The 12,813-nt window shown below is 38.7% G+C and overlaps 1 protein-coding gene across 1 annotated transcript; it reads left to right on the top strand.

Annotated features, from left to right (window-relative positions):
- Positions 1 to 1,834: 1,834 nt before the first annotated feature.
- On the top strand, positions 1,835 to 10,212 carry LOC143177402 (uncharacterized). The gene is made up of 7 exons (XM_076375278.1): positions 1,835 to 1,894; positions 2,916 to 3,038; positions 5,243 to 5,305; positions 5,369 to 5,431; positions 5,583 to 5,624; positions 5,743 to 5,817; positions 10,079 to 10,212. The coding sequence occupies exons 1-7, from the start codon at positions 1,838 to 1,840 to the stop codon at positions 10,151 to 10,153; spliced, it is 498 nt and encodes a 165-aa protein (XP_076231393.1). The 5' UTR covers positions 1,835 to 1,837; the 3' UTR covers positions 10,154 to 10,212.
- The last annotated feature ends 2,601 nt before the right edge of the window (positions 10,213 to 12,813 follow it).

Below are 12,813 nucleotides of genomic sequence, written 5' to 3' on the forward strand. Positions count from 1 at the left end.
TTCCTTTTATGGGAAGTGAAATATTAAACGTGGATACTGCTTTTTAATCGTGAACGTATGTGTATATTTCAAGTTGGCAATTTTCGCATTTTTCGATTGTGGCTTGAATATCTAAATATATCCAAATATCTTTATATACAACATCCAAATATTCAAATATTCAAATATGGTCAAACATCGAAATCGTATAGTCAAATATCCAAATATCCCAATACATCCAAACATCTAAACACTTAATTCAAAATTCCTATGAATCATTGAAATTTAAGGCTTCTTGAATTTACAATCTCTTCATCTCTTTCAATTCCTGAATCCCAATTCCCCGAACTGAATCATGTAAAGGCAAGATACTTCTACAGGAAAAATATCCTTCTGCTAGCAATCTATCTCCTGTTGCCTGCTTGTCTAGGGTTGAAGACGACAACCAAAGAAACCAGTAAAATGATTCTACGACACACGGGGGATATGAACGACTTTGTGAGAAAATATTCCAGTAAATTATATACGTACGCTGTATACTGTATACCAATCAATTATTATATGTTCCCTCTTCAAAAAATGAATCTTCCCAGACGTGACTACTTATGTAACTTCACAACTCGTTACAACCGAAGCATAAATTAAATTTTCTTCCATCTATATCCGAACACTCTGTGTGCACTGTGCAGAAACGAGAAATCTAGTGCGAAAAAGACAAGTCTACTTACTTAATCAAAGTGCAAAGGTCAACATTTCGTCTCTCATGTATCTTCGACTTCAGCATATTATTGACCGAAACGATCACAGATAGTAACCAAACCAACAGAACCCTTTCATTCCTCTATACCACTTTGCTACACTTCTCGTATCTACACTGTATACGAATCAGTGAGCTGAAGACCAGTGTACAGTGTTTCATCGATATAGGCTCGCTGTTCAGTAGGAAGCTGGGACATGGTTTTGGAGGTTAGTTCTTGCTTGTGATGGAATAGGTTTGGTTTACTGAAGATTGTGAGTGACAGTGCATGAGAATTAAATTATGAATTGGCATGAGAGAATATTATACGTGAATTAGTGAGTTGAAAAACAGTACAAGTCCAAAATTAGCCATTTTCAAACAATCTTGAAACTATACCTCGACCATACTGCCATACTACAGAGAATAGCAGTATCTACTAAAAATATTTAACTCCTATTTTTCTCAAAAACAAGACGCAAAATGTTCAAGAATATCCAAAAGTGCAAAAAACTCAATTTCACATTTTTCTGCAGCTACTGCCTTTCTCTATAGTTAGGCAGTATAGTTGGCAGCATAGTTGGTATCTCAGAACGTGGTTTTCAGGACACATTCAATAACTTCTCGCCTAAAGAGACAGGTTCTCTGTTACGTTTAGGCGGCGGCGTCGCTTTTGAGTCCACTAGCGAAAAAATCACCATGCACCAAAAGAAGAAGAAGAAACGAAATAGGCGACACAGCACTAAAACAGAACGATCAACGTCGAGGCCAGGATCAGCGGGAAAGATAATGTCGTTACGAGGGTCCGTCCTTGCCGCGGCGACCCGATCGGATTATCGTCATCGTCACCGACGTTGTTTGAATATGCCGCATCAATTTGTACCGTCGATGTTTGCTGTTATCGTAGCTCGTGATCGATCACAACAGGGCAGAGTCGCTGCTGTCGCAACGGAGGGGAGGGAGAAGGGGGTGGCGAGACGCGTCAGCTTCACTGTTCCTCTGCCAAACGGGCCGCCGAAGCTGTCAGTTTTTTTTTCGGCTCGAACTGGCAGGACGACCAAATTGACGTGATGCCCGTGACAATCGCGACAAATTATCGAGTTCACAGAGCCCAGACGCGCCATGGACACCTCAAGATTCTACAGATATCGAGCCCATGATTTCGGGCCCCGCTGGCTGGTTGATAGAACCTCCCCTGCGTCTGACACCCTTTAACCTTTCGCGGTCCGAGTCTGCCCCCGGGGCACTCGTTGCTACGAGTCGAGAGTTCCTGTTCGGTTTATCCACGAGGCTCTGTTTAGTTTGGCAAAATGTATACAGTGTTTTAATCGTGGAAACGAAGGCTGTTTGTGCTTTATGGGCTTAACCTATATGCATGTGGGATGAGTGGCGTTGAATGGCCAGGGTGCACACTGGAAGAGGAAGTGTGACTTGACCTGGTGTAGTGACTTGACTGGGTATAGGGTCCAGGAATATAGCGCGGTTGTAAAATGAATCAAACGGTAGAATGAATATATTTGGGGCAGTAGACTGCAAGGTGACAGGAATATTGGTCTTCCAGCCTCTTGGAGGACCACGATAAGTAATTATCTGTTTATATTAAGCGACACTTCCGCTTGATGTCTCAATTACCATGCTATATTTCTAGGTAACACTGACTAGCGTTTAGTGTCTTGGAGTGGAGCTCTGAAGTGTGGTAACATTTTGATGAAATGTAGCTCTTACTCGCGATAAGCTTATGAATATCTCTATTCAGTTTCTTTTATGATGTGAGGATCATGATTAGACTGCAGACTTTTATGCATTCGGAGCAATTTTAAACTTATGAGAAATTATACAATTCATGTGATATGCAGAAATATGCAAAACGTAAGAAACACCAGATATAAAAATTTTTACGTAGGCTCCATTTCTTTGGCCATGTTTATGAAAATATGCATTTGTATAAAAGTCTGTAATATAGTTATTATTTTCCAGTCTGATAGTATAAAGAGACTAAATGCTGCAAAATGTGTCGACTATTATAAATACAGCTTTTATTAGCTTCTATACTGAACTATTTTACTCTTATTCAGTGAGTATTATTCAAAAAAATGTTGACTCTGGTAGAAGGCCCTCTACTGTAAAAGAGACTCGGCTCGCAAAAGGTTAATGGATTTAGGAGGTTTTTAGAAGTGAAATAGTCGATTTTTGCTTTCAGATCTACCAATACTTGCTTACCGACGCTAAATTGAGGCATGCGCTGGGTTTGGGTCTCAACTGTGCGGTCGTTACATTTCTCACTTTGGTTATGTCCGTGGTCATCCTTCTCTGTTCCCTTGTAGTAAGCTGTATTTAGTATCCCATGTAATAATAGCATTGCTTTACTGTGTCTTCGTAGTTAACACTTTGACTGCCAGTTATTTCCTCACTAAAGTAGTTATCAATGACGAGAGACTGACGAAACCAAATTTATAAAAATAAGATAAATATAAAATGTCTCAGGAGAAAACTACCTATAACTTTATTAGCATATTTACTAAGTCACTCTGAACCAAAACGATCGTAATACAGACTATGAATCTTGAATCATTCGTTTTCAAAGTGTTAACCAATCGTGAGGAACAGGCTATTTATTACAGAGATTAAAAAAAAAATAAAAGACTACTATTTTATTTCAATAAGGAATGAACGAGGACTCATAGTATGTCTAAAATCTTTTATTCAAAATGACCTATAGAACACCCAGAAAAGTGATTAAGTTTTTTCCTGAGATAACCTCTATTTCTACAACCCTATAATTTTAAACTTACCCTGCTTCTACACTTTCTTCACAAATACCCTATTCTCTTTTCTATCCCATTCCTGTTATTCGTCTTATAGTCTTTTCCACGTTCTATTTTCTCTCCCCATTCCACAACATTTTCTTTCAGCTGTCTTCTCCAATTACTTTATTCAATATCCTGACATCCCTCAGTCGCCTAATATTTCCACAACTTTCTCCCCTTCTTCCCACCGCCACCTTCTTGTATAACTTTTCACCACATGTTCCCACGATCCCATCCTCAGTTTTGCACTTTCCTTTCTTCCCCCAATATCTTCCTTCTTCCACCTCGTTTCCCAATCTAAACCTTCCTACTCTCGCCATTCTACTCTTCCCTGCCTTCCTCCCACAAACGTCCTTGTATCATTCTCGTTATCAACTCTCGCACGGAACATCTGCCGATTTCGATGAAACTTCGCGAAGGTTGTAGAGGCAGCCAAAAATAGGGGACGCATATTTTTGTATGCCGCGGCGACTCGAACTCTTTGGGGGATGGAACTTTCCCGGGGTAGTTTGGTACTATTTCGAAGGCTACGGAAGATGCAGGGAAGTTTCCAACTTCCTTTTTTCACTTATTTTGCGCGAATGCTGACAACGATGTTGTCCGATGCCAATTTTCTCTGCTTCTAATTGAAAAAGAATATGGCCAAGTTTCCCCGATCACAAGGTAGATTCTTATCGCGACTGGACAATAGCGGGAAGCCTGTAGGAGGATCAAAGGAATTGGAAACCAGTTAAGAGTTTCATTTGAAATAAAATATCACGAAGTATTTCATACAGAGCGTTTCAAAACTTGTGTAAAAGAAAGGATACTCGACTTTAACTGCATTCTTATGCTTCTTAATCATTTTTCTAGGATCTTCCCGAAACAGAAATAATTCCAAGAGATATTATTATATATGAAAGACAAATTATTCACCACTCAGACAGGGAAATAAATTATACCCACGTGAATAACACTCTTCAATACTTCTGAAATCTTTGATTTGAATCAAAAACATCCCTCGTTCAGCCCCCTCTATCTGCATTCCAATCTCCATCCATGCACCCTCTATTTCCATTACCAAACATCCCCTTTCCTCAACCAACCATTTCCTTCCCTCTTCTCAACTATCCCCTCGCCTTCCCTCGAACCTCTCGCCGTCAACCCCTCAACGTTCCCCCTTTTCCTAATTCATTCATAAAACTTACGAGCACGAAGCAGCAGTTCGGAAGGTTTTCACGTGTTCGTTACGTATCCCGTGATTTATTGCTTCATCGTCGCGTTAATTGCTCTGTTACTTCCCGGCTGATTAATTTATTGGAACGAGTGGAACGGAAACTGGTCGGTCCGCCAGTTAAAAGAGCATCGCCCGTGAAGTTTATCGCCATCAGGATCGCTCGTTTGCATCGCCGTCTCCTCTCTATTTCTTCTTTCCCTCCTCCGAGGCTCGTGAACGAAAGTTTCGCCCGACGTTTAACCGAGCAGAAAGGTTAATTCAATTGGACACGAAGTTACGGGTGTATCGAGTGTTCCGCTTTATTTCGCTTACTTTATATCGGATCCGTCAAAGCGTCCTTTTATTTTCGTACCACCGAGAGGCTCCTCCGCTTTAAAGCCTGAGGACTCGATGGGTCACCCTCTCCACCTCTCTCGCCCCACACTCTCCACCCTTCTTTGTTTTATTCATCGACGCTCGCTCATTCATTAATTTATCCACCTGGCGCGACGTCGCGGCCCACAGAGCGCGAGGGCGGTCGTTTCGAGCAGGAAGGACTTTGCACGGCTGCAAAAGGAAGCGGACAAGGTACGCTTCGATAAATGAGAGGCTGGTAGAAGCGCTGTACTAACAATTTACGGTGGTTCGCAGAAAATCCCGCGGAAGAAAAGCGTGACGGACATCAGGCCCGCGTACAACTGCATTCATAAGCACGTAAGTTCGTTTCGAACGACAGTAGACGGCGACTTTCGCGCAGGGCTGAAAGTGCATTTCGTTGTTTCGCTTTGAGCCCGAGTCGAGTGCCGAGGCGGCCCGTTGCAACAATGCGGTTAGAGTAAATGGTAAATCGCTTTCTGATTTCTAGCTGCAGCAGACCGACGTGTTCCACGAGAAGACGAGGAAAATGGTGGGTCTTTCGTGGGACAAATTCCTCTGTCTCCGCGATAAACTTAACCGTGCTGCTTTACTCTCAGTTCTTCTCTTTTTTTCCCCCCCTTTTTTTTTGTTTCTTCTCGTTTCGACAGCTCTGCAAGGAACGCTTGGAGCTCGAGATCTTGAACAGCAGGATCAAGTGTATCAACAAGCTGCTGAAGCCGGAGGTAAAATGCTTTTAAAAATTTATTCGTGTGTTGAGAGCTTGAGTATTAGAGGGAGTGAAAATCTGGGTATTGAAACGTTGAGATATTTGTGCCTTTGAGTATTTGAATTTTTAGATGTTTCGGTATTCAGAGATTTAGATACTGAGTTATTTGGAGGTTTGAATACTAAAAAGTTTGAATATTTAAATGTTGAACTGTTTAAATAATTAAAACTTAAGGTACTTGAAAATTTGAATTTCTGGAAAATATTGGGGTATTTGAAGAGTTATACACCTATTGGAAAACTGTATAATTTAAAATTCTGATGTTTAAATTTTTGAAAATTTAAATGTTTGAAAATTTAAGGACTAAACAATTTGAATATTTGAAAATTTAAAAGCTATAGATTCAAGATACTGAAAAATTTGGGAGTTAGAAAATTTGAAAATTTGACAGTTTCAATATTTATGAATTTGAAAATTCAAAAATTTTTAAATTTAACAATTTCAAATTTGAATATTTGAAAATTTGAAAGTTTGAAAATTCGAAAATTTAAAACACTAAAAATATCAGATCTTGCGCGCATGAAAGTCTGAAAATTTGAAACTTTGAAAGTGAAACTATGAAAAATTGACAGTTTAAGAGCTCCAAAATTTAAAAATTTGAAAATCCTAATATCAAAACTCATTCGCCTTGAATCATAAACTAGAGAGAAAACCATAATTAACTACACTTGATTTCTTCTGCATTTGTGCGTATAAAGGGAGCATAGAGTATTACAGCAAAAAGAAAATCTGAAATTTCCGACAGGTAATATGTGTACACAGTGTAGGTGACACATATAATTATCCGATCTACTCACACCCTGTATCCAAAGAACGCAATGTAATTTATTTAATTGCGAACTGAAAATTGATTAAAAGTTCACAGTAGATTATTTCAGTCCGACAAACCAACAGAAAACAACATCAAATCGTGTTATACAATCAATTAATAAATTAACACGAACACTGGACTGCCACCAGACAGTAAAGATTGTTTGGCTAACATTCGGGGAACAGGTTCTACCATTTCTTTTGGGTCGTTAATAAAACTGAATTGAAAAATTATTTCCCTGATATTCTACGTAATAAACAATAGTCATAAAAAATCACGGTTTCATGGAGAGTGAAGTATCTTCAACTAAATATTAGCTAAATTAACAAAATTCGTTAAAAGGTTCGTCAAACAGTGCAATTTCCTATCTTTTCAGTTTAACTGCAAAATTAGTAGAACACAAGAGTACTTCGTTTTTTTGAAAAGCCTATTAAAATATGGCTTCAATTTACTTCGTTAACTTCAGAGCCTGTAACTACCTACATCAGCAGTAATTATTCAAATTCTAAAGGAAGAATAACCTCACGATTAACGCACTCGCAGTACGTAATAAAAAATGATCGATAGTTTCGTTAATGATACATCAACTCGACATAATGGGTACATATATTCCGTGACTACGTTTAATAATAACAATAATAATTGCAGGGATCTGTAATGAATACTACGTCATTATATACAGTGGGATGGATCTTTTACTAAATGTAAACGCAAATTGAAATTGTAGTAGAACCTACATCCAAAAGAATACCATTTCAAAATAATTTGCATTGTGCCAGATATAACTGAGTCAGTCTAATTGAACTGTGACACTACAGTAACCCACAATCATATAGTGCAATTTAATAGCCAATTGAGTGCAGCGAATTTAATAAGAATAATATTTCTTATTTAATAGTAAACCTAACGAGGTTCCACCATAATTCAAAAACAAAATCCATTCCACTTGAATAAGCTTCAAACTAACACCCCTAACTCATTGTCAGTATTCGCAAGACACAAATGTTATACCCAGCCACGAACAAAATAAGAAAGAAGCATACTACAATACCACCTGGTCAGAAGCTCATTAGCAGCATTCACAATGACGTTCCGCTAATAAACATCGCCACCCCCAATGTCTCCAACCAAGCCATAAAAAGATTCAATCCCAACGACGGAATCAAGCCAACCACGACAAACAAGAACCCCCAACCACCGCCATCGAATCCAACCTTAAAAGCTTGAAAATAGTCCATCCACTTTCATTCAGCTACATTTCACGTAAAAAATGGCGAAAGTTCCCGCGTTATACGAAATGACACTTAATCTTGGTCCAGCCTGTGTTCCAGCATCCGTTCCCTTCAGAGCGGATCCCTCCCACAATTACTGGGGCTCCTCCGCGGGCGTCGTTCGTCACATTTTTAACAAAGCGCGGCAACGCTAATAGACAGCATATATCACACAGATAAGACGCACGATGGTTCATTCAGGCCATGGGGCAGGTCGGAGACGAGGGACTGCTAGACGGTGGCGAACAGGGGCGAGGAGAGGGTCGGGGGTGGGGCGTGGAAGCCGTCGCGTGACAACTTAACTTCGCTATTCATCGCGTTAAACGGAATTCATCGCAAGAAGCGAACCGCCCGAAGGAAAAAGCGAGAGATTTTACAACCGCGATAATCGTACCGTAGTCTAGGCTCGAGGAGTCACGGTCTGCCCAGAAATTAGATTAAAACAATTAAAAGTGGCCTAGCCCCGCGAAGATGGAAGGGAAAAAGAAAATAGAAGAGGAGCGAGACACGATACTCATCTTATTAATTAGGATGAACTCGCGGGAATTCTCGCGGCCGCGAGATTCTATCGCGATGGGAGGCTAGCTCGGCTGTCAGGGCCTGCGAAAGCCTCTGGAAACTTTTCTCGCCTGGAAATGGAGCCTAGCTACTCCCTGATATTACGTTTATAATTACGTTTCGCCCGAGCACCGTATTGATGGCAGCAGAACCGTTTATCAATTTCTTCTTTCGACGGTGATTCCACGGTAATAAGGAAAGCGGTGGAAACGTCTATTATGAAAGTTTTCAATTACTGGAAGCGACGGAGGAATCGGCCTCCGTTGCCATGTAAATGTAACCTTGCTACTTTGGTGTGCACGATCGCCCTAGTAAATAAGATACAATAATGAGACTGAGCGGCAGGATCTTTGATTCGAGAGGAAGAAACTGAGAGGAGGTTGCAAGGCGATGCTAGGAGCTTAACTCGCTTTAGGAATTGTATTTTGGAGAGGGGAAATTCAATTCCAGAGGTGGACTTGTGTGCGTGGGCCTGGTGTGGCTTGGGGAGAAGATGAAGAGTATTTTAATTAGTATGATGGAGTAGGCTTTGATTCTTGTCTATATTTTATTGAGTGATTAATAACCGTGAGGGGCAGTGAAACTTAGAGAGGTTATCAGTGGAAAGCTTTTGTGTCTTAGATGCTCTAGGATAGGAGAAAGTCTTAAGTACTTATAAATAGATATAATAGTTAAAGTAATCATGAGATTTCTATCGTTGGTAGATAGGTCTGAGTTAATTCGATTTTAATACTTTCAATTTACTAAGGTCTGCTTTATTTTATAGACTTCATGCATTAATCCACGCAGTGTGGATGTAGGGTCATCTTGACCCGATTACGTGTACATATATCCATGTACCCAGTTCTTTATGTGTGTAAATATCACACTCACATGAGAAACTGTCGCAAACAGAAATTATAAAATTCTTGAGTGGGAAAAAAAATTTCTATTTTTGCAATTATGTAGCTGCAGTTTTTTTACATGGTGCTATACTTATTTAAAACTTTGTAATGTTAATGAACTTTGCATCCAATTAAGTCTTCACACCTCCATTATAATAGAGTTCTAGTTACCATCTCAGGGATCGAATATTTCAAGAATTTCATTTGACCTGCTACTGAATAATAAAAAAAGACAAATGTAGGTGTTCAGTGAAAGACGAAGGAAAAGACAGTTACATCCACTTGGCAACTTTATATCTTTTATGCATCAAGTGCTAGCGTGGATAATTCAAACCATTTAGCTGAAAATCAATGTTTCACACTAGAACTCGACAGACGCAATAGCTGAAGTGATGATCACGCGATCATGTCACACTCACGCCTGCAGGACAAGTGTGCTAGCACGTTGAAGTAATGGGATTGGGTTTCACATTTAACACGATAGACTTGCTTAATAATTGTTCCATATATGAAGATAAAATTAGAATTATGAAAAAAGAAAAAGGTTTGGCCTTTGAAATTCTACTCGATATTTTAATTTTTCAACTCAGTTTTTTTTAATCGAGAAGGCTATTTTAAACGTTACATAATCCTTTCTTTCAGTTTTAAGGAACGTATATTGATACAAGCAAAATTTTCACGTGTGTGTTTCAGGAGCAATCTGAATGGAGGCAAAGCAGGCTGCCAAAAGTGTATTATCGTCCCATTAATTCAACCGGATCGAAGTAATAACCAGTAGCGTAACAATGTAATTAACCAAATACAAGTGTACCCAATAAATTATTGCATAAACTTATTACGCCCAGACGCGTCATGACTTTATAATGGTCACGCATGGTAACTTAACCGAAAATCGACCATATTTTCAACACGTACAACTAGCATTTTTATTGAATTTTTTAGGATAAATGAGCTCTAGACATTCAATTTAAAATTTTTAATCCTCATTGGAAGGAAAAAGCCAGTAGAATAAAAAACAGAGAACTTCATAAAGTCTAATAAAAACTGTAAATTGCATCGCTCGTCGAGTAAATAATTTTATATTTTTTTATAACCCTCATTTATGTAACTAAAGCGAAGCCATGAACGCTATAACTGTCGTAAACGTCATATAATTGCAATAAAAAAATTCAATATAATGAAATCCCTTTTGAAAAACGTATGCAACATAGCGCCCCAATGAAATTAAAAAAAGGTAATGTAAAAGTGGTATTTGAAGCTCGAGATTTTGTGCTGTAGGATCCAGTGTATTAAAAAGCTGCTCAAACTGAAGGTAAAGCATTTTTAAAAATTTCTGAAATATTGGAATACTCGAATAACTAATAAGATATTTAAAAATTCAAATATTTCAATAAACGATGAGATACTTAAACATACGAATACTTGAAATTTTGAATACTGAAAAACTGAAAAATGTGAAACTTAGAAAGTTAAACAATTCGATAACTTGAAATTTTGAAACTCTGCAAACATGGTAATCCAATAAGTTGAAAAAACATAGGGCAAAATTGGTAAAATTATTAAATCCGCGCTCTCCACTTTGCAAACATGATACACTCTAATAAATGGCCAACATTCCACGTTAAATTTTCGATCATAAGAACGAATCGATTAGCCAAACACAGCTCGACCATACGGTTGGGCTAATCGAGGTTCAATTGTGCTACGGATTCAAACCTCATCCTATAGATCCCGAAACCGCCGCTGGTGCGGGCGAATCTTTGTGATCGGCAGCGTACGTCGTTAACTCCGGCGAATCAACTTCTGCGTTTACGGTGCATGTATAATTCATTCACGTGTTTGACGTATGTAATAATAGAAACAATGGAACAACAGACCACGGTAACGCGCGACAGCAATAATTCATGGTTGTCCCTGCCGCGCATAACTCCTCGGGACGGCTATCTTTTGAGACACCGGCCCCCGTTCCCTGTGTTGATTAATCAAACCGAATAATCTGGTCGAACTGAATTCAAATAATACCGCCCCGGCACCACCCTACGACCGACAATTTCGGCCACCGCGTCGCGAGCATTAATAACCAGCGATACGGATAAGATGGGATATGCTATATGTCCAATGAAACGATCGATAAGGAAAATAATTATGGAATTGAAATTGGATCTAGCCAATCTATCCAATGTGATGCTAGGGAAATAAAAAGAAGTTGGAATTTAAATGCTTACTGTGAGTCGAAACAAAATTGAGACAAATGGAATATTTATTAGGGGCGATAGAAAAGGAGTTGCTATAGATTATAAAAAATTGTAGATCTATAAGATGTGGGATATAAAAAGAATACAAATTTTTAGGAATAGTTAGGGTATATTATGGATGAACTATTTTTGAAGAAATTAGGGAAATTATATGTACAGGCGGAATTTTCCTTCGGTGTTTTTTCTGTTACGACACGTGCAGATAGAATAACGCGCCAAAGGATGTATTCAACACTACTTGCTAGGCAAAATAAGTTGCCAGCAATAGCCCTTGCAAATCAGTTCGATGAATTATGCATCCTCTGTTGATCCGATGTTCAGGATTGAATACCGATAACCGATGATCATTTTCTGAACTGCATTTTGGAAAGTTCTCAAGTATTCATTATAGCTTGTCCATCGCAAACAGTATCTGTCTATTCCTGGCAAACAGGAGGATCCCGCAATTTATTAGCACAGACTTAAACTATTTCATTCAGAGTTTGATTTGAATGTGATTCATGTATAACAAAATTTATAGTCTTACGATTTAATGTCGAACACTTTTCATTGTCCACGCGTGAAGGATAATCGACTGGACAAAGTCACCATTTCCAATTACTCTTCCCAGCACGAATATTTGCGATAACAATAAAAAATCATATCACCGCCGGTCACGTGAAATCGTTCTTTAAACGTTTATCGCGCGTTTTTATTTATTATTCCCAACGAGATTACCGCATCCGTGGATAATATGAAATACTTGTTTGCGAAATTTATCTCTGGTGCCGCGGCTTTGTTTACTCGGCCAGACGAAAATATTTCATATAGACTGCGTGCTGGTTGAAAAAACGTAACGATACGTGACCAGAAAGGCTGACGGTGTGGCCCTAAGGTGGACGTTTGAACAGGAAGAAATAAATGATTGAAAAGATGAAGTGGGTGAAATTTACAGATACGAATACGTGGCGGTAAATTTAAATTTGTTTAGTGGGGGAAACAAGTTCAAGACCTTGAGTGAGTACAGTATTCACAGAGCTAGATAAAAAGTAATAATATTGTTTGGCAATATTTTTTCAACAGTTGTAAATCTATTTTAATCTTGAACTACTGATTTTTCATTTTTAGCGCTACCATCAATTATTTTCTTTACGTGTAAATATAAGTGAGACATTTTTTTTAATAAAAATTTAT

The sequence above is a fragment of the Calliopsis andreniformis genome, chromosome 3 (assembly GCF_051401765.1).
Source record: "Calliopsis andreniformis isolate RMS-2024a chromosome 3, iyCalAndr_principal, whole genome shotgun sequence".
NCBI classification, from domain to species: domain Eukaryota; kingdom Metazoa; phylum Arthropoda; class Insecta; order Hymenoptera; family Andrenidae; genus Calliopsis; species Calliopsis andreniformis.

Coding starts and splice junctions, on each gene's coding strand:
- LOC143177402 (XM_076375278.1), top strand. CDS start 1,838: ATGGACACCTCAAGATTCTACAGATATCGAGCCCATGATTTCGGGCCC. Junction 1,895..2,915: donor ATTTCGGGCCCCGCTGGCTG/GTTGATAGAACC, acceptor TTTTGCTTTCAG/ATCTACCAATACTTGCTTAC. Junction 5,625..5,742: donor ACGAGAAGACGAGGAAAATG/GTGGGTCTTTCG, acceptor TCGTTTCGACAG/CTCTGCAAGGAACGCTTGGA.